Source organism: Canis aureus, chromosome 5 (assembly GCF_053574225.1).
Source record: "Canis aureus isolate CA01 chromosome 5, VMU_Caureus_v.1.0, whole genome shotgun sequence".
NCBI lineage: Eukaryota > Metazoa > Chordata > Mammalia > Carnivora > Canidae > Canis > Canis aureus.
In genome coordinates this window covers 60553728-60574691 of record NC_135615.1, presented here as the reverse complement: position 1 = coordinate 60574691, position 20964 = coordinate 60553728, and the positions used below count along the sequence as shown (strand labels likewise).

The following is a 20964-nucleotide window of genomic DNA, read 5'->3' as shown; positions in this document are numbered from 1 at the left end:
TGCCACACTGCAGACCATCTATGCCCATTATAGTCACTCACATACTCTGTTGAGTGGCTGAGCACTTCCTCCAGGAAGCAAGAGCCAGCAGGAACCAGGCCTTCCTTTTTTTTTTAATCAAAGGAAGGAAATTCTGACCCCTGCTATGATTTTTTTTAACCAATTCTAAGTGTACAGTAGTGCGCACCATAGGCATATTACTGTGCAACAAATCTCTAGAAATTTCCCATCTTGCAAAACTGAAACACTGAACAGCACCTCCCCAGGGCCCTCTCCCTGAGCCACTGGCAATCACCATTCTAAGAGTGACTGAGTTAGGCACCTCATTTAAGTGGAATCATGCAGTGTTTGTCTTCTTGCGACTGTCTCATTTCGTTAGTATAATGTCCTCTAGGTTCATCCATGTTATAGCACACGGTAAGATTTCCTTCTTTTCTGAAGACTAGTATTTCACACTTTCAGAATCCATTCACCTCTGATGGACATTCAGGTGGTTCCCACCTCTTGGTTATGATGAGCCAGGCCTTCTATTTATACCACATCTCAGTGACCTGATGGAGCTACCTCCATTCCTCCTGCTAACCAAGGCAAACATCTCTCCCACTCCAGCTCCCGACCCCACCATCCAGCTCAAGAACTTTGCCCTTCAATTTTTACTTTCCTGTTTGTGCTCCACCTCTGAGATCCCTCTCAAAGTGATCACTCCCATTCGCACCCCAAACATGCTTTTGAATCTATCTTTAAAAAAGTCCCAGGCGTACTCCAAAGAAATGAAAGCAGAGTCTCAGAGACATTCATACTCCCATGCCTATCACAGCATTATTCACAAGAGCCAAAAGGCAGAAGCAACCCAGGGGTCCATCAGTGGAGGATGGATAAGCAAAATGTGATCTACCTGGACAATGGAATCTTGGTGAAAAGGAAGGAAATTCTGACCTCTGCTACGACACAGAGGAACCATGGTAAGTGACATAAGCCAGCCAAAATGACAACCCCAGGGGCCTGGGTGTATGGAGGAGAGGGTGGGGGCATGACTTCACTGGATCCTTCTCCACAGCTTCTGAAACTTGTGTATAAATGGCCTGTTTAAAAAAATCTTAAAAACCAAAACTCCCGATACCATAACCCTCTGGAGCTACCACCTCTATCCTTCCGCCCCCTTTACAACACAGTCTGTTTCTCCAGCTCCCACTCATTTCCAATCTACTGCGAGTAGCCAATCCCACAGGCCACAGAAACCACTTGTTCCTCTGCAGCTAACCAACCACCTCCTTTCTGCTGAATCCAACGTGTCCTCCTCCGACCTTACTTTCTAAGAATTCCAAGTCTTCTCCTCCTGGTGAGCTACATCTTCTCCTGGAAAGAGACTGGGTCCCTGCCTCCAGTAGCACCTACAGACCCAGAATTCCCAAGGGTCCGTGTCTCCAGCTAGATCTGCTCAGCGAGGTGCAGATGTTGACGTGGCAAGCCCACTTGGAGGGCTCACGCCCAGTGGGAGGGGCTGCCGACGCCCAGTCTGCAGTCCTGCTTCTACCCCGTCTTGCCCCCAAATTTGCTGGGTGGCTTCACTGCAACCTACCATGTCAGCTTCCGTTCTCTGCCTCCCTCACCCATCATCCTTCCACCAAAAGCAAAGTGTCGTCCAGTCCTGCCAGCTCATTGCTCAGCAAGTGCTTTCAAGCTGTCCCTTCTTCTCACTTTCACTACCAATGCCCTGGTCCCCCCACCATGGTTCTCACCCGCACTACTGCAGCCTCCTAACTGGGCTCACTGCCTCCATCTCTGCTCCTCCACTATCCAGTCTCCCAGAAGCAAATCATTCTGTTAAATGTTCTGTCCATCCCTTGGGGGAGGAGAAAGGCCTTGAACAACCTTCCAATACTTCTACAATAAAATCTAAACTGGAGGGGCATCTGGGTGGCTCAGTCAGTGTAACGTCTGCCTTCAGCTCAGGTCATGATCTTGGGGTCCCGGGATGGAGCCCCATGTCAGGCTCCACGTCAGCAGAGAGCCTGCTTCTCCCTCTCCCTCTGCCCCTCCTCTCTGGTCGTGCGCTCTCTCTCAAATAAATAAATAAAATCTACACTGGACTGTGGCCTACTAATAACTCTGCATGACCTGGCCCTGCAAGCTCAGTTTACATCACAATTTTGGTCCCTGACTTGCTAGGTCCAACCACAGTGACCTCTCTGCTTCCAGCACCTTCTTGCCTCCTGGCCTCTGCACCTACAATTTCCATTGCCTCTGTTTCCCCCAATTGCCTCCTTCTCGGCCTTCATGTCTCAGCTGAAGTATCACCCCCTAAGAGAGAACTCCTTGGATGCCTCCTCTCAAATAGCCCTTACCACTCCCACCACTGCCGCATCGCCAGCCTTATTCCCTTCAGAGCACTCACTGCATCAGCAATGAGCTCACTTATTTGTGCTTATGATCAGTCTCCCAGCCAGAATCCATGCCTCCTGGGAGTAGGGCCCACATTCACCTTGTTTATATAGCAGGTGCTATGCGACTGTTTACACTGCAGAAATGGGTTTTCAGGACAGGTTTGTTCGATAAATATGTTAAGATAAAGGAATGAATGAACAAATGAACCAGCGATGCTCTGAAGTACTAACCAGGCTTACCCAGGTCAGCCAGAGGCTATCTAAGCAGGACTAAGGTAGTTATTAGCATTTTAAGACTCCTGCATTTACTATCATAGTGAACACTAATTTGCAATGATAATGACACGAAGCCTCTAACTCTATAGAACAAAAATACACACCAGATGACAAAGCTTTAAAAGAATACAAACACTATTTGAAGAATATCCTTGCGCCAAAAGCACACATGCCTCCATATCTCAAGGTATACAGGTGTACTCCCACAGATGTGTGTGTGCTTCCTTATTTGGGGGAGGAGTGGGGACAGATGTCAGGAAAACACATTGGGTAGGCCTAATACAACTTTTAATAAAAGGCCCATCATGCTCTCTAGTCACAAGCCTCCAAATAATTTTGGCTAAAATCAAGTAGAGTCCCAAGATAGGCCTAGATCCCAAGAGAGTGAACACAGCAGTGCTCAGAAAAGGATAAATCATCTGCCACACAACTAAAGCAAAAAAAGCTGGCTTCCAGAGCAGTTTCAAATTTTATAACACAGGAATTTAAGCGGTCCCAGGGAATATAGAAAACGCCCCTGAAAATCCCACTCTTCTGCCAGAGTGGAGCATACGTGCTGCACAGCGTCCTCCTCTCTTAGCCATCTTGAAGCAGTTGGTGGTCCTTACCATTGCATTCAGCTGGGAGTTGCTGGCCTGCGTAATGCCTAGAATGTTGGTGGTGTGCATCACTTCTACTGAAAAACTCGGCAACCAACTGGCAATCCGGGACCCTGAAACAAACAAAAACCCAGCACAGATTAGAGATCCCTTTTCCTGTGTTGTCTACCCTACAGTCAGCCACTCTGGGGCACCAGCTGGTTCCACTGAGGGCTTACCGTAGGCCAGGCCTTTTGTACCAAGGCTTTCACATAGATTAGATCACTTAATCATGTCTAGAAACTCACATGGTACCATCTGTTTTTAACCCCGTTTTATTCTTCTCAGAGATAGTTCCCTTGCTGTTTTGTTCCCATGGCACTCAGATGTTAGATAACTTGCCAGAGGTCATACAAGTATGGTGGTCAGTATCTGAAGCCAGACAGTAAGGTTCCAGAACACTTCACCACCAGGCTCTCCTGGTGTCTTGTGGCCCTGGATCCACCCATCAGTCCACTCTCAGTCTGGCAGATAAGGAATGTTTGCAAGGTTCTATAGCTGCTGCAACAGAGGCATTTATGCTCCTCTTTCACACTACACAATAATTACTCATGTGGACACATCCCTTTCCCAATTATGTTCAAGAAGTATTTTCTATTTAATCATCTGATTTGAAGACCCTGATTTTCTCATTTGATTCGAAATTCTTTTCAAATAGTCCCATGATACAGGCTTGTGGACTAAAGGTGCCATGAAGTCTGCTGCTTCTCTCATTTCCCTAAAAAAAGGGGATCCTAAGATAAAACACCAGAGGCTCCTGGGTGGCTCAGTAGGTTGGGCATCTGACTTTTGGTTTCAGCTCAGGTCATGATCTTAAGGTCATGAGATGGAGCCCTGTGTCGGCTCTGTGCTCAGCAGGGAGTCTACTTAGGATTCTCTCCCTCACCCTGCCCCCTCCCTCTCAAATAAAAAATAAAATCTTTAAAACAACAACAACAAAATACTACCAAGTATTGGATGTGAAACAACTTATTAGCAAGCCACATATTTAGGGGTTATTTTTCTCTCCTTTGCAAAGAGGCACTGAGGCATGGAATATAAAAACAAGCTAAATGGCTGTCTCAAGGTCTTGCTCAACAAAATGTGCCCATTAAAAAATGAGATACTTATTTCATGTACTTACCAGGGAGAAACAGTTGACTTTTCTAGTTCAAGTTTTTAGTAATAATTCGTAAAGTAACAGATTACACAGCTGGGCCCCATGTGTGAGATCTGCCAGCATATTTCAAAGTCACACCTGATAGAGACCTGAGCTGACAGTCCAAAAAGTGGCTGCCTCTAAGCCCTCCAGCAGCCCCATCCCCTGGTCTCAGAGACTGGGTCCTACTACCCTTGATTCTCCTTGTAGGGGTCTCACCAACATGCCACAACTCCCACCATACTTTACCCTTGGAAACTCAAACTCCAGATTTGAATAGCACATCCCCTAACAAAATTCCAGGGATACCTGTTTTACACTAACAAATAGGAACTCAAAGAATTTAGTCGTATCAAAGTTGATGAGAATCTAAAAGAGCTTATTGCAATGTGAATTAAGGAAAGATAGTCAATTAGCTCCTAACATGAGGTCCATGGCTTTAGAATTTTAAGTGCAGTTTTTTACTACAACCCCTTTCAACACTGGTGAGAGGTAAAACATTCATATTTTATGGACAAGGAAAAGGTTCCAGCTCAGATTCTGCTTCTGGTACTCATTAGAAAGGCTGCTCCATGATACTCCATTATATGCTTATGCACTACACTGATGCAATAAATTATTAGCAACGGTTAACTATTAAACTGATTAAGTGTGCTCCTCAGAGGTATGGTTGAGTCAATATACAGACCTCCTCATCCTCCCTGCCCCCACCCCCATATTCACAGAGAATCCAGCAAATGCCTGGCACAGAATAACTCCCTGGGGCTACCCATACCTACTGAACACTTTCAATTAAGATTAAAATATTTCTATTAAACTGACCTACACCAATTTATACCTGGCCTACACAGGGCAATTTATAATTAAAACAGCATCCTGTCAGGGGAGAAAGCCCCTCGGGTATGGCTTTAAAACTTGAAACTAACCATCAAAGTGGAAGAAATGATTGTGTTGGTTTAGGCGAGGTCGGCCTTCAGTGGCTGCTACAGGCACCAAATTCTCATCCAAGTTGTCTCCTTGCTGGTCCTCCCGGACCCGGTTATTGTCAGCAATATTAAGAGACATTCTGCATGTTGGGCAGGAGGTGTCTTGTTCTAGCCAGGAACGAAGGCAGGAGCTACCAAAAAGTCCAAAATAAGATATCCTTAGCATATTTTGTGAGAATTCACCAGAAGCACTCTGAATATAGCAAATGTGTTGCAATTTTAGCTTTTATTTGCCAATAGTGAGATTTAAATATTGAGAAACATTTGCTGACATTCCTTTTTCACTGATACACTTCTAATGTGTTCTGCTGTGAATGTTAATTTGTCAACATACGTGGTCACCTAGTGAGCTCCTTCCTGGTCATGACCCTTCTGCAGTAAGACTCCATCACATGACCCACCATCTTCCTTTCCAACTCCATTTGACTACTTCAAAATCCATGTGGCTGAATCACCCAACATCCTGGCCTCTCGTGAATTTGATTCTTTTACTCCAGCAATCTGTTCTCTCACTCTACTTTGGTTACTCATTAACATGGTCATAATGTTGGCTTTCTCTTCAAACTCTTGATGCCAAAGATCTCACTCTAACTGAAGCTCCTCTCTCCTTCCAGCACACCCCTTATTTGTTGAGAGCACTGGTACACGATGATACCACCTTCTCAAGCATCACAACTCCTCATGTCCTCACTCCCATCTTTACATTTCTTACTTACAACTGCTTCCTTATGCCCACCACCTTAGCTTCTCCAACCCTCTACTATTTATACTCTGCTTTCCCAACCAGGCTGGAAGCCTCTTTTGCCCTCTCTCTCAGGAAATGACAATGGCCTAATTATGTCAGACACAGTAACTACTTATGCTGTCCATCAACGGGACGTGAACTAACAAAACCAGGAAGGTTGGATGAAATGATCTCTGAAGTTCCTTCCTATATTATAATAATATATTACCTTTCTTCTAAGATCTCAAGGAGCCTTCCCATCCCATAACATGTTATCTTTCCTTTAAGAGTACAAGGAGGGACTGAATAAAAAAAGAGCTCACTTCCTCTGTGTCATTTTTAGTATCTGAGGACATGGGCACATATAATGTTACAAAGGAGATCCTCACCCCAATGTGATGATCCCCAGAACCTCTGGGCAATGTATCAGTACTTACATGTCAAAATTGTCCCTGGCAGATTATAAGGGAAAGGAGGAAACTGAGTAGGGAAAGATTAGAGAGGAAGACAAACCATGAGAGACTCCTAACTCTGGGAAACAAACAAAGGGTTGCAGAAGGGGAGGTGAGTGGGGGTAAGGGGGTAACTCGGTGACGGGCACTAAGGAGGTCACTTGATAGGATAAGCACTAGGTGTAATATTCTATGTTGGCAAATTGAATTTAAATAAAACAACAACAACAACAAAAACCCAAACTGTCCCCAACACCACGATGGAGCTACTTCTTACTATCTTTGAGCCAGAAGAGTTTATGATAATAATGTGACAAAATAATGAGTGTGTACAGCTAATTCTATCATATTTGAAATATACATCACCTATATATATAAAGTACTTGTTTGTGATCATTCAAATCAGTCAAATAAATGATTATATCTTTTAAAAGTTTGCTTCCCTTCCTCATAAGTAATGATTAATTAATTAAAGTCTGCTTCCCTAACATCCTTAAATCATACCACCAGTAAAATTAGCCTAGTGTGGGACTACAAAAGTATGTTAAGATCCTGGGCACCCTCCAATAATGCTACACTGTGACATACTTTTCATAAGCATCCCTAATTTTATTTTGTAATCTGCAAAAACCTCCCACATATATAATAGCCTGAAAATCCCAAGGTGAGGACAACCAGATACAGGTGCCTTAAAAATAAAATGCTAGAGTTCCCCAGCTAAAGAAACCAAATTTCAGAGAAGACAGGTATTTTTCTCTATGACTATACTAATACTCTACTCAAAGAGTATTTCTCTCTCTTTTAAGTATGATACTTCAATGTAATGAAATATTCATCAGACTCTGTAATCTTACAAAGACATCTATCAAAACAAATTACCTAGCTATACAATCTGCTGGAATTTACACATTTAGTTTTATCACAAATTAAAATGCATTTGCCCTTGATTATTGTAGTATAAGCCCTGACAGTCAGCTTTTCTTTTTGTAGTGCAGGTACTTGTTTTAGGCTTTGATTGTTGAGGTACTCACCTCCAAGAAGACTATCTCAAATAAACACAGTGCCAGCTACATGACTAAGTAGAGAGCCAGCAACACCCCCTCCCCCCAATTTATTTTAGAGTTCTTGGTTGATTTTGGTTAGCTGACCAAGTAAAGTAGGTTATATTTTCTCTTCCTGTGCTTTAAACTCCTATTCTTGTGTTTTAAGCATTTTTTTAAAGATTTATTTATTTTAGCTGAGTGAAGTAAGTCAGTCGGAAAAGGACAAACATTATATGTTCTCATTCATTTGGGGAATATAAATAATAGTGAAAGGGAATATAAGGGAAGGGAGAAGAAATGTGTGGGAAATATCAGAAAGGGAGACAGAACGTAAAGACTGCTAACTCTGGGAAACGAACTAGGGGTGGTAGAAGGGGAGGAGGGTGGGGGGGTGGGAGTGAATGGGTGACGGGCACTGGGGGTTATTCTGTATGTTGGTAAATTGAACACCAATAAATAAATTTTTAAAAAAAGATATTACAAAAAAAAAAAAGATTTATTTATTTTAGAGGGAGTGTGTGGGGGGGTGGGGGGGCAGAAGGAGAGGGAGGGAGAGAAGCAGACTCTCTGCTGAGGGTGGAGCCCCTCCCACAATCCTGAGATCACAACCTGAGCCAAAATCAAGAGTTAGACATTTAACTGACTGAGCCACCCAGGTGCCCATCTATTTTTATGTTTTAAATTGACCAATGAAGAGTGAATCCAGGACACCCTGGGTTTCTACCCTCCACCCTAATAAAAGGAGAACCCTAGGCCCATGCTTTCATCCCATCCACAACCTCACTGTGGCTCCAGGTGTGCCATGTGCTTTCCAAGACCTTTGAGTATAAACCCTTTGTCCCCAAAGTTTCCTGATGGTCACTGCTAAGGGTGTCTTGCAGTCATAATAAGAACCACAGGAGCCAGTGCAGCCCTAAAACTGATTATCGATAAGTTGAGACCAGCACAAAACAACTATTATCCCACAATCTTATTCCCATCCTATTAACCAAAGCTACAATGTAAGGCAAACCAAGAGGTCCTATTAATGTTTGCTCACTCGACCCAAGGCAGGGGAGTATTTTAAAAATTAAGCACTTGAGCAATTAGGAAATACTCTGAGACAAATGAAAACAAAATCACAACATAGCAAAATTTATGAGATGTAGCAAAAGCAATGTTCAGAGGCAAATTTTGTAACTACTAATGCATGAAAAGAAAAAAATTTCAGGGACATCTGGGTGGCTCAGTGATTGAGCATCTGCCTTCAGCTCAGGTTGTGATCCCAGGGTCCTGGGATGGAGCCTGGCATCGGGCTCCCCACTGGGGGTCTGCTTCTCCCTCTACCTATGTCTCTGCCTCTCTCTCTCTCCATGTCTCTCATGAATAAATAAATAAAATCTTTAAAAAATAAATTTCAAATCAACAGCCTAGAAAAAGAACAACAAAACCCAAAGCCAGAAGGAAGGAAATAATAAAGATCAGAGCAGGGCAGACCGGGTGGCTCAGTGGTTTAGCACCGCCTTCAGCCCAGGGCCTGATCCTGGAGACCCAGGATGGAGTCCCGCTTGGGCTCCCTGCGTGGAGCCTGCTTCTCCCTCTGCCTGTGTCTCTGCCTCTCTCTCTCTCTCTCTGTGTCTCTCTCTCTGTGTCTCCATGAATGAATAAATAAAATCTAAAAAAAAAAAAAAAAAGAGTTGCATGCTCTGGCTTTGATGGGCATGGTACTCATTTACATACATAAATTAAAAAAAAAAGATCAGAGCAGAGGTAACTGGAACAGAGAAGAGAAAAACAACAGAGTAACCAAGTAACCAATGAAACCAAAAGCCAGTTCTTAAAAAAAAAAAGTCAGTTTTTAGCTAGATTAAGAAAAAAATAGATATGAAAACTAAAATCATGGGCAGCCCGGGTGGTTCAGCAGTTTAGGGCTGCCTTCAGTCCAGGGCGTGATCCTGGGGACCCGGAATCGAGTCCCACATTGGGCTTCCTGCATGGAGCCTGCTTCTCCCTCTACCTGGGTCTCTGCCTCTCTCTCTGTGTCTCTCATGAGTAAATAAATAAAAAATCTTAAAAGAAAATTAAAATCAGAAATAAAAGTATGGAAAAAAAAGAAAGACAGTATGAACATCACTACCAACCTTACAGAAATGATAAGGATTACAACAGAATGCTAGAATTAACTGCAATCCAACAAATTAGAGAATATAGCAAAAAGTGGCACATTTCTACCAATACTGAAATTACCTAAATTGACTCAAGAAGAAAGAAGTTTTATATAAGAGACTGACTCAGTCAAAAAATCTCCCAGAAAGGAAAAGCCCAGAACCAGTGAACTCCACCCAAATATGTCAAGAAAAATGAACACCAATCCAACTCAAGCTCTTCCAAAACATAGGAGAGAAAACTTCCTAACACATACTCTAGGCCAGCATTACCCTGATACCAATTCCAGACACAGAGGCCACAAGAAAAGATAACTGCTGGCCAGTATCTCTAATGAATAGAGATGCAAAAATCCCCAACAAAATACCAGTGAACCAAATCCAACAGCACATTAAAAAGATGACATACACTGCGAACAAAAGGGATTTACTTAACCTAGAACTGCAAGTGTGGTTGAACATAAGAAAATGAATCAATGTAACACATCACATTAGAACAAAGGGGGAAAAAACATATGATAATCCCAATAGAGGCAGAAAAATCATTTTACAAAATTGAACACTCTTGTGATAAAAATACTCAGCAAACTAGGAATAGAAGGGAATGTCCTAAAAGGACATTCATGAAAAACCCATCAGTAATATCATACTCAATTGTAAAAGACTGAAAGCTTTTCCTCTAAGCTCAGGAACAAAACAAAGATGCTTGTGTTCACTGCTGCTACACAGTATTATACAGCAAGACCTAACCAGAGCAATTAGGCAAGAAAAAGAAATAAAAACTTAAAACTTCCAAAATGTAAAAATGAAGCAAAACCAACTCTATTTGCTGATATGATCCTTTATAGAAAATCCCAAACATACACACAAAAAAGCTACTATATAGCTAATCATCAAATTCAGAAAAGTTGCACAGTACAAGAGCAACATATAAAAATTGTTTCTATACAGCAGAAACAATCCAAACAGGAAATTAAGAAAATAATTCCATTTACAATAATACCCAAAAGAATAAAATACCTAGAAATAAATTTAACCAAGGAGATGAAAATCTTGATACTAAAAACCACAAAAGATGGCTGAAAGAAATTAAAGAAGACCTAAATAACAGGAAAGACATCCCACGTTCAAGGCTTGGAATACATGATACTCTTATAATAGTAATATCCTCCAAAGCAATCTACAGATTCAATGCAATCCCTGCTAAATTCCAATGGCCTTTTTTGCAGAAATGGGAAAGTGGATCCATTTGGGAGGGACCCCACAGACAAAACAATATTGAAAAAGAGAAAGTTGGAAGACTCACCATTTCCCAGTTTCAAAGTTTACTATAAACATACAGTAATCAAAACAGCAGAGTACTGGAATAAAGACAGGCATATAGACCCCTGGAATTGAATAGAGTCCAGAAATAAACCCAACATCTATGGCCAACAGATTTCAACAGGGTCCCAAGACTATTCAACACGGAAAGCAGATTTTTCAACAAATGATGTTGAGACAACTGGACAATCACATGCAAAAGAATAAAGTCACACCTCTCCCTCACTTCGTGTAAAACTATTAATTCGAAATTGACCAATGACCTAAAATATAAGAGCTAAAACCATAAAACTAGAAGAAAACACAGAAGTAAATCTTCATGACCTCAGATTCAGCAATGGATTCTTAGATTTGACACTAAAAGCATCAGTAAACAAAGAAAAACAGATACAGGACTTCATAGTAATGAAAACTGTGTGCATCAAAGGACATTGTTAAGAAATAAAAAGAACAGCTACAGAATGAGAGAAGATATTTGCAAATCATAACATCTGATCAAAGTTTAGTATCTAGAATATATAAAAAAACTCTTACAACTTATTAGCAAAAAGACAAACAACCCAATTTAAGAATAGGCCAAAGACTTGATCAGACATTTTCCAAAGAAGATATACAAATGGCCAGCAAGCACAATGTTAAGAATCAAGGGTCACTAAGGAAATGTAAGTCAAAATCCCAATAAGATACCACTTCCCACTAGCACAGCTATAGGAAAATAGAAAAAAATGATAAATGTGAAGTATAAAGTGTGAAGAAATTAGAACCTTCATACATTGTTGGTGGGATGTAAAATGGTGTAGCTGCTGGAAAAGTTTGGTAGTTCCTCAAGCAGTTAAAAATAGAATTATATATGACCCAGAAATTCCACTCCTAGGTATATACCCTAAAAGTACCTATTTTTAGGCACAAAACAAAAGCAGATACTTGTTCACAAATTTGATCATAGCATTATTTGCAATAGCCAAATGGTAGAAATAACCCAAATGTCCATCAACAGATGAATGGGTAGTTTATTATAAACTCATTTAAATTCAGCCATAAAAAAGGAATGAAGCACTGATATTTGCTACAAGTTGGATCTGAAAACAATCTGCTGAGTGAAAGAAGCCAGCCACAAGAGGTAGGATTCCTTTTATATGAACAGTCCAGGAGAGGCAAATTCAGAGACAGAAGCAGATTAATGGTTGTCTGGTGATAGGGGAGGGAGAAATGGGGACAGATTACTTTAATTAGCATGGGGTGTTATTCTGTGATGATGAGAAAGTTTTGAAACTAGAAAGAAGTGGCAGCTACACAACATTGAATACACTAAACGCCACGGAATTATACGCTTCAAGATGTTTAATTGCATGTTATGTGAATTTTGCCTTCACCAAAAAAGGAAATCATAAACTTAATCTAATCATGTGCTTTAGGTTTCTTCTGGACTAAAGATCACTCTTAGAGTTAGTCTTCCCAACCGTCTGCAAGCTCCTCTAGAGAAATGAGTGTGGATTCTCTGGTCTTCCAACCTCAACTAACAGCAGCCCTATACATGCAGTTATCCAGCCGCAAAACCAGGAGAATCCCTGGTCCCTCTTCCAGATCTCATTCTCACAGCCAATCCAGCACCGCATACCTCCTATTCCTCTGATCTATCCACTTCTCCCCAACCCTCTTCCACCACTGTAATCCAAGCTACTCTCAACACACACCTGCATCATTGCAGCCCTTACTAACTAGTTTTCCTGATCTTCTCAAGCTGTAAACCTGATACCCCAATCCCTCCTAAAACCCTTCAATAACTTCTCACCTTTTCCACTGGCCCTCAAGCCTCTGCAGGGCCCAGCTCCTGCCGGCTTCTCCTGCCTCAGCAAATGCCACTCCCCTCTTATGCTCTAAGTCCTGGTCATACCAGTTCTAGTCCAGTCCCTTCCACACACCCCATTCCCTCCTGCTAGAGGATCACTCTCCTTTTGCTGACTCAACTCCTACTCACCACCCAGAGTCACTTCCTCCAGGCTTGAGTCAGATTCCTCTGTTACAAGTTCTCAAGAACCACATTTTTTTCCTCTGGAGCACTAGCTCAGTTATACTTAACACATTCAGAAATGTGCCTGGCTAATTTATGTTCATCTCTTCCATTAAGCCATATGCTGCATGAAAGCAAACACCATATCTTTGGTTTCGTTTTATCCCCAGACCCCAAAAGAACACCTAGCACATAAAATATTCTATCAATATATATGTTCTCTATAAATGGACCCTCAACTCTATGGTCAACTAATCTTTGACAAAGCCGGCAAGAATACCCAATAGAAAAAAGGCAGTCTCTTCAACAAATGGTGTTGGGAAAACTGGACAGCCACATGCAGATGAATGAAAATGGACCACTTTCTGACACCATCCACAAAAATACATTCAAAATAGATGAAAGACCTAAACATGAGACAAAATCATCAAAATCCTAGAGAACACAGGAAGCAATCTCTCTGACCTTAGCCATAGCAACATCTTACTAGACATGTCACCGGAGGCAAGGGGAACAGAAGCAAAAATGAACTATTGGGACTTCACCAAGATAAAAAGCTTCTGCACAGCAAAAGAAACAATCAACAAAGCTCAAAGGCAACCTTTAGCATGGGAGAAGATATCTGTAAACGACATATCTGATAAAGGGTTAGTATCCAAAATCTATAAAGAACCTATCAAACTTAATACCCAAAAAAAGAAATTACCCAGTTATTAAATGGGCAGAAGACATGAAGAACACTTTTCCAAAGAAGACATCCAGATGGCTAATAGGCACATGAAAAAATGCTCAACATCCACTCATCATCAGGGAAATGCAAATCAAAATCACGTATTGATTACCTCCTACCTGTCAGAATGGCTAAAATTAACAATACAAGAAACAACAGGTATTGGCAAGGATGCAGAAAGAGGGGAACCCTCTGGCACTGTTGGTGGGAAAGCAAACTGGTGCGACCACTCTGGAGAAGTTTGGAGGTTCCTCAAAAAGTTAAAAATAGAACTACTGTACAATCCAGCAATTGCATTACTCCCCAAAGAAAACAAAAATACAGATTTGAAGGAGTACATGCACCCCAATGTTTATAGCAGCATTTGCAACAATAGCCAAACTATGGAGAGAGCCCAAGTGTCCATCAACTGATGAAGAGATTTAAAAAATGTGGTATACACAATGGAATATTACTCAGCTATTAGAAATGACAAATACCCACCATTTGCTTCAACGTGGATGGAACTGGAGGGTATTATGCTGAGTGAAGTAAGTCAGTCGGAGAAGGACAAACATTATATGTTCTCATTCATTTGGGGAATATAAATAATAGTGAAAGGGAATATAAGGGAAGGGAGAAGAAATGTGTGGGAAATATCAGAAAGGGAGACAGAACGTAAAGACTGCTAACTCTGGGAAATAAACTAGGGGTGGTAGAAGGGGAGGAGGGCGGGGGGTGGGAGTGAATGGGTTACGGGCACTGGGGGTTATTCTGTATGTTAGTAAATTGAACACCAATAAAAAATAAATTTAAAAAAATTGGAAAAAAAATGTGGTATACATATACAATGTATATACAATGGAATACAATGGAATATACAATTGAATATAACTCAGCCATTAAAAAACTGAAATCTTGCCATCTGCAGCAATGTGGATGGAGTTTTTAAGTTAGAGAAGGAGAAATACCATTATGATCTTACTCATATGTGTAATTTAAGAAAGAAAACATGATAATATGGGAGGGAGAAAAGACAAAAGAGAGGTAAACAAACCATAAGAGACTCTCAATGAGAGAAAGTTAGTTCTCCAATGAGAAGAAACTGAGGGTTGATGGAGGGAAGTGGGAGGCGACGGGCTAGATGAGTGATGAGCATTAAGGAGAGCACCTATTGTGATGAGCACTGGGTGTTGTATGTAAGTCATTAATCATTGAATTCTACTCCTGAAACCAATATTGCACTGTATATTAACTAAAATTTAAGTTAAAAAAATGTTTAAATTTTAAAACAGTAAAATTAAAATAAATAAAATATATGTGTTTAGTTACTGATACTCAAGCTCCAAAGTCTAATATTAAAAAAGAAGAAAAATGATTTGGGAATACAAAATTAAAATAGGGAAATTAAAGATGTAAAGATAAAAACTTTCTCAATGTGCAAAAATGATCACAGATGCAAAAGACCAAAGATACTTCAGAGATACCTCAACATCAAAAATATCCAATGCAGGGGCGCCTGGGTGGCTCAGTCAGTTAAGCGTCTGCCTTCAGCTCAGGTCATGATCCTGGGGTCCTGGCATCAAATCCCACATCGAACCCCGCATCAGGTCCCCTGCTCAGTGGGGAGTCTGCTCTCCTGTCTCCCCCTGCTCCTCCCCTCACTCATGTTCTCTCTCTCAAATTAAAAAAAATCTTAAAAAAAAAACAACAGGATTTTCTGAAAATGGTGTTTGATTACCCTTGATAACATAGTCAGGTTTTCTGGACTGTTCAGTGGTCCTGGTCCAGTCCCTAACTGAGCCCACCTCCCTGGCATGTTGTTTTCCTGTTGCTTTTGTGCACGTGCAAAATGGAAAAATATTGTCTCTTGTCCCAGTGAGCACATAAACTTTTTGAAAGCAAGGATTCCCCCTGCTTTCTTTTAAATTTTACAGGCATATTCATTCTACTTCAGGATTTAAATTCATAAGAGATATGAAGACAGTTAGTAGACCCAGAAATTAAGATGGCAGGCCGTGAGTGGGGAAGAGTCCTGCTGTATAGAGAAGAGGCTGAGGGATGGAGGACAGCCCAAAGCTTCCCTTAGCACCACTGTCAGCTCCACGGCCAGTTTGAGGTAATGTCCCCAGTCCCCTGCTAGAACGGACCTGGAGCCTGGGCACAGAAAGCATCCCCCTGCCCTGGACAGAACACCCGTCCCTACTTGTGGAAAAGATGTCCGCAGGGCAGCTTCCTCGCGGCCTGCATGGAGTCCCAGCAGATGGCACAGTCATCATTGTTGACGGCCAGCTCCTCTGGAGTTGCAACCGCAAACCTGTAGAAGACACACACACCCAGCAGATAGTATGTCAATTCCACACATGTATACGGAGTGCTGCCTTATAAACTGCACTCCTGGACAGCAGTTAACAAAGGAATCTGGTTCAGTGCAACATTCCCAACCATCAAAAACATTATATCTGCTTTCTCTTCACAGCCCATCAAAGAGCAAGAAACTTACACAAAGAAACTAACTCTGTCTTAACAACAGCTCCTGTTAGTTCCTTCAACATAACACGCTAGCTAAAAATGACTTGAGGGAACATTTCTGGGCAAACCAGAGTTAAGACCCCCCCTCCAACCTGGCCCAAGAGCCAAACTGTTCCCCTGGACACTAAAAGGTCACCCATTCATCTCATACCTTCAGGCTTGGTTTACCCTCAGTTTGGCAACTGAGGCAAGTGAGTCCCTCCTCTGGTGAGGTTAAGAGTGTGTATGTGTATAAACATGCATGTGTAAAGAATAAGTGAGACCTACTTCATAAAATAGAAGACAGAAGCCCAAAGAGGCTTCTGTTTAATGATGATAATAAAAATAAAGGTGTCATAAGAACCACTTAATATTTTAGTGAGCAGCTACTACATACCCATACTGTTCAAAGTATGTTACCTGCAGTATCCCACTGACTCCTCCCAACAGCTCCAGGAAGAAGGCTCTGCTATCATCTCGAGAGTAGAAACAACTAAGGCACAGAGATTTAATTAAAGTGCCCCCAAATAACACAGCAACTGAGGATTCACACCCAAAGCCCAGAACCTCCACTTAGTCTCTTCATCATTCTGTTAATAGTCTACAAAAGTGGTTCTTGTATGACCTGGGATCTATTATTATGAAAGATCTAAAATGAGGCCGGTTGGGCAACATCAGCTTCTGCTCCCTCACCTGGCTTCCATGTTCCCGACCACACGCAAGTAGTTCTTGTGCCGGCGGATTCGACGCTGCACTTCATGGAAGAGATAACGCAGCTGCATGAAGATGACCAAGCTGGCCATGGATAACCAGATGTTGCCAAATAACTTTATGGGAAGGACAGAGAACAAAACACACAATAAAAATGAATATGAGCTTGCTAGTGACAGTGCCACAGAAGCTATTATTGTGGTTAAAGTGAACTGAAACAATCTTTTCAGCAAGCAAATGCACATATTTATCTCACCACCATAAACAATTTATGTGCAATTTGGCCTAGTCATTCCATCACCAGCTATCTTTTCCCAAGAACTAATCAGAAAATTAGGGATCCCTGGGTGGCTCAGCGGTTTGGCGCCTGCCTTCAGCCCAGGGAGTGATCCTGGAGACCTGGGATCGAGTCCCACATTGGGCTCCCTGCATGGAGCCTGCTTCTCCCTCTGCCTGTGTCTCTGCCTGCTTCTCTCTCTTTGTGCCTCTCATGAATAAATAAATAAAATCTTTAAAAAAAAAATTAAAAGCTTTACATACAAAGACATCCATCCATGCAATTATAAAAAAGAAAACCAGGAAATGAGCAAAATGTCCAGTAGGGAAGGTTGTAAATTCATATAATATTTATTATATAGTCATTAATTTTATTATAAAATAAGGTTATATATTAATATTACACTATGTTAAATGTATAATGTTTCTAAAGATTTAATTAGGGATCCCTGGGTGGCTCAGCGGTTTAGTGCCTGCCTTCAGCCCGGGGTATGATCCTGGAGACCCAGGATCGAGTCCCACATCAGGCTCCCTGCATAGAGCCTGCTTCTCCCTCTGCCTGCATCTCTGCCTCTCTCTCTCTCGTGAATAAGTAAATAAAATCTTTTAAAAAAAATTTAGGACTGTATGCATCTGAACATGAAAAGAAGCAATAAATGCAATAAAATGTTAACAGTTATCCCTAGGCACTTGGGGGCTTTAAACAAAAGCTATACATGGTTTTTTAAAGTATATTTTCAAAAAGGAGACTTAGAAATGTTCTGTGTCTAACCAGTAATTTTTTTAAAGATTAAGTATGTAAATAAATAAAAATAAAGATGGATTTATTTATTGTGGGGGAAGGGCAATGGGGAAAGGGAATGAGAATTTTAAATATACTCCATGCAGAGCATGGAGCCTGATGTGGGGCTCGAACTTATGACCTGAGCCGAAACCAAGAGTCAGACACTTAACTGACTACACCTCCCAGGCGCCCCAACCCAGTAATCTTTAAATGCACCTTTAATAGGCTTATAATATAAATCAACTGCCCACCAAATACGTGGATTCTCACCATTATTAGATCACTGAAGCGTTAACCACTGAAGTACATTTTCAACACCATAATTCTTGCACAGCAAAATAAAATGTAAACAATGAAGTAGGCAGAATTAAGTATAAATGTTTTCTTTTTAATTATAAAGCAGAAAATGTATGAATCCATGAAGTAGCTAACACTGCGAGAATTCCCATTACCCCTACAAAGTAAGTGCTACATATTAGAAGCCACAGAAGCTATGGGGAAACAGAGAATTCCCTTATTTTCATGTTAGAACAATTACCAGTGACTTGGTCAGTGGAGTTAACACAGTGTCCTAGGAGGAGAGCAAACTTAGCCTTGAGCTAGGCTCCAGCCCAAGTGCACCACTGCTTTATATCCAGTGGCAGAAAGACAGAGGGGCATGGCTGCGTTTGTTTCAACAGTCTTTATGTAGTTTCCACAAATGTTTCATTTACATGTACTAACCAGAGTTCCTGATTCTAAAACATTTAGCTCAGTTAGAGCTCCTTCTGAGGAAGCTTACCAACATATGAATATGGTGCATGAGGTCCAGGGACAAGAGAGTGAGCTCCATGACAAAATCTGTGTAATAGACATAGGTTCCTTTTCCTTCCCAAGTCCCTTCATGGTTGAGGTCCCAGAGGTGAATTACATATCTGCAGTGAACAGAGAAAAATCATTTTAGTAACTTACTGTTACAATTTAATTTGGCTTAAACATGATGCAGTATAGCCACATTTTTATAGATTTTATACATGTTACATCTTAAAATCAACTGTGTGAGTAGACCTCAATCGCCTCCCTCCCAAAGTTCTACTCACCGTAAAATCACGTGAGCAGTCCTCACTGTCACAAGAAGAGACTATATAAAGAAAGATGTATTTTTTCTTTAGTAAAATTTGGAAATATAAAAAGCAAACATTTGTCAGTTCAATTACAGCACTGGTTATTCCCGGGGGGGGGGGGGGGGGGGGATGGATGGGACGAATGTGGTCAGAAGGTAAAAACTTCAGTTGCAAGATAATTAAGGAGTAGGGATGTCATCTCCAACATAATGAGTGCGGTTAACACTGCTGTGGTACTTCTGAAAGTTGTAGAGAGGGTAATCCTTCTCATCACAAAGAAAAAACCCTTCTCTTTCTTTTTCTGTATCTATAATGAAATGATGGCTGTTAAGGAAACTTACGGTGATAATCACTTCACAATCTATGTCAGTTAACCATTAGGCTGTACACCTTAAAAGTCAATGGTGTAAGTCAATTATATCTGAACAAAACTGAAATAAAAAAAGCAGGTTGTTCAAGTTTACCAACTATTTTTTTTATCCACTTCAAATTTCCATGAAATGTTTTCATGACCTAGAAACCAACTTTCATTGAGCCTTTTCCTGTCAATAGGTGACAATCGATTATACCCGTCCATCTCCTGGGGCTGCCTCCTACAATCCTGAGGCTCATTCTAGTAGTATGACAATCACTTCTATTTTATACAGCAGGAAGTCATCATCACTGATTACCTCAAAGGGTGTTTGAATACTTGGTGATCCTATACCCAAAGTATAGTTTAGGTACCACAATCCAAGATGAGTACCTGCTCTCTACATAACGTTTTGTACACCCCCTTTGCCCACACAAAAGCAAAAAGAATGAAGGAAATAAAAAATAAAATAAGCTCTTCGTAGTATTTGATATTACAGAAATTGATTGTAAGAAAATTTCCTCTTAAACTACCAGAATAGAACTATTATATTGTTTGAGATTTGGAAATTCCAGTTTATAAATGGAAAACATTTTACATAGAGAAACAGTATAAATTTTAAAATATGATTAAGTTCAAAATATAGAAACTATAACATGATAAATTATCTTAAGTCAATAGTAATGAGCTAAAATTATATACTATAGTATGATCCAAAAAAGCCTAATTTAAATGTCTTTATTTTTAGGTATACCTTTCCCAAAGTTTGGGTTAAAATTAATTAAAAGTAAAATAGTACGAATATCAGACTATCACGCAAATGGTGATTATAAAATATATGTAAAGCAAAGTAACATAAATCAATGCAAAAACATTTTTACACAGATTTTTTTTTCAAGAGGAACATACACAAAGTATTTATCTAGAATTGTAAATGATTTACTAAGTACCTAAACATCCCTTTCCTAATTTGTTACACTACATTGTATTCTGAAATCAATTCTATTAAGCAAAATAAAACTTTAAAAAAAATTTTTTTAAATAAATTCTTACCCATGTGGTTCTCAAACTCACAACACCCAGATCAAAAGTCACTCCACCAAATGACCCAGCCAGGTACCCCAATAAATTTTAATCCTATTCTAACAAATACCCAAAAAGTAGTTCAAACTTAGTGTTTTGATATTAGCTAATTAGCTTTAATAATTTATTATTTCATCTTTTTCTTTAATAGTAGCAATTACTATTAATTTTTAATTAATAGGAGCAATTAATAGTAGGCAAAGAGATATTTTGCCTTTGGCCTGAGGGAGAAAGCAAACATAGCAACTGAATAGAAGGACATATAAAAAATTTTATTTCTACTGAACAAAAATGATTATTTTCAGAAAGTTTTAAA

The 20964-nt window shown here is 40.5% G+C and overlaps 1 protein-coding gene across 2 annotated transcripts in view; it reads right to left on the bottom strand.

Annotated features, from left to right (window-relative positions):
* AMFR (autocrine motility factor receptor) overlaps positions 1–20964 on the bottom strand; it is a 44354-nt gene that overhangs the window by 8659 nt on the left and 14731 nt on the right. For both annotated transcript variants that reach the window (XM_077898370.1, XM_077898371.1), the window contains 6 exons: positions 19190–19230; positions 18892–19024; positions 17033–17166; positions 16035–16145; positions 5363–5553; positions 3269–3372 (listed from right to left, as the gene is read on the bottom strand). In XM_077898370.1, the coding sequence (XP_077754496.1) occupies positions 3269–3372; positions 5363–5553; positions 16035–16145; positions 17033–17166; positions 18892–19024; positions 19190–19230 (714 nt within the window). The remainder of the gene's footprint in view (positions 1–3268; positions 3373–5362; positions 5554–16034; positions 16146–17032; positions 17167–18891; positions 19025–19189; positions 19231–20964) is intronic.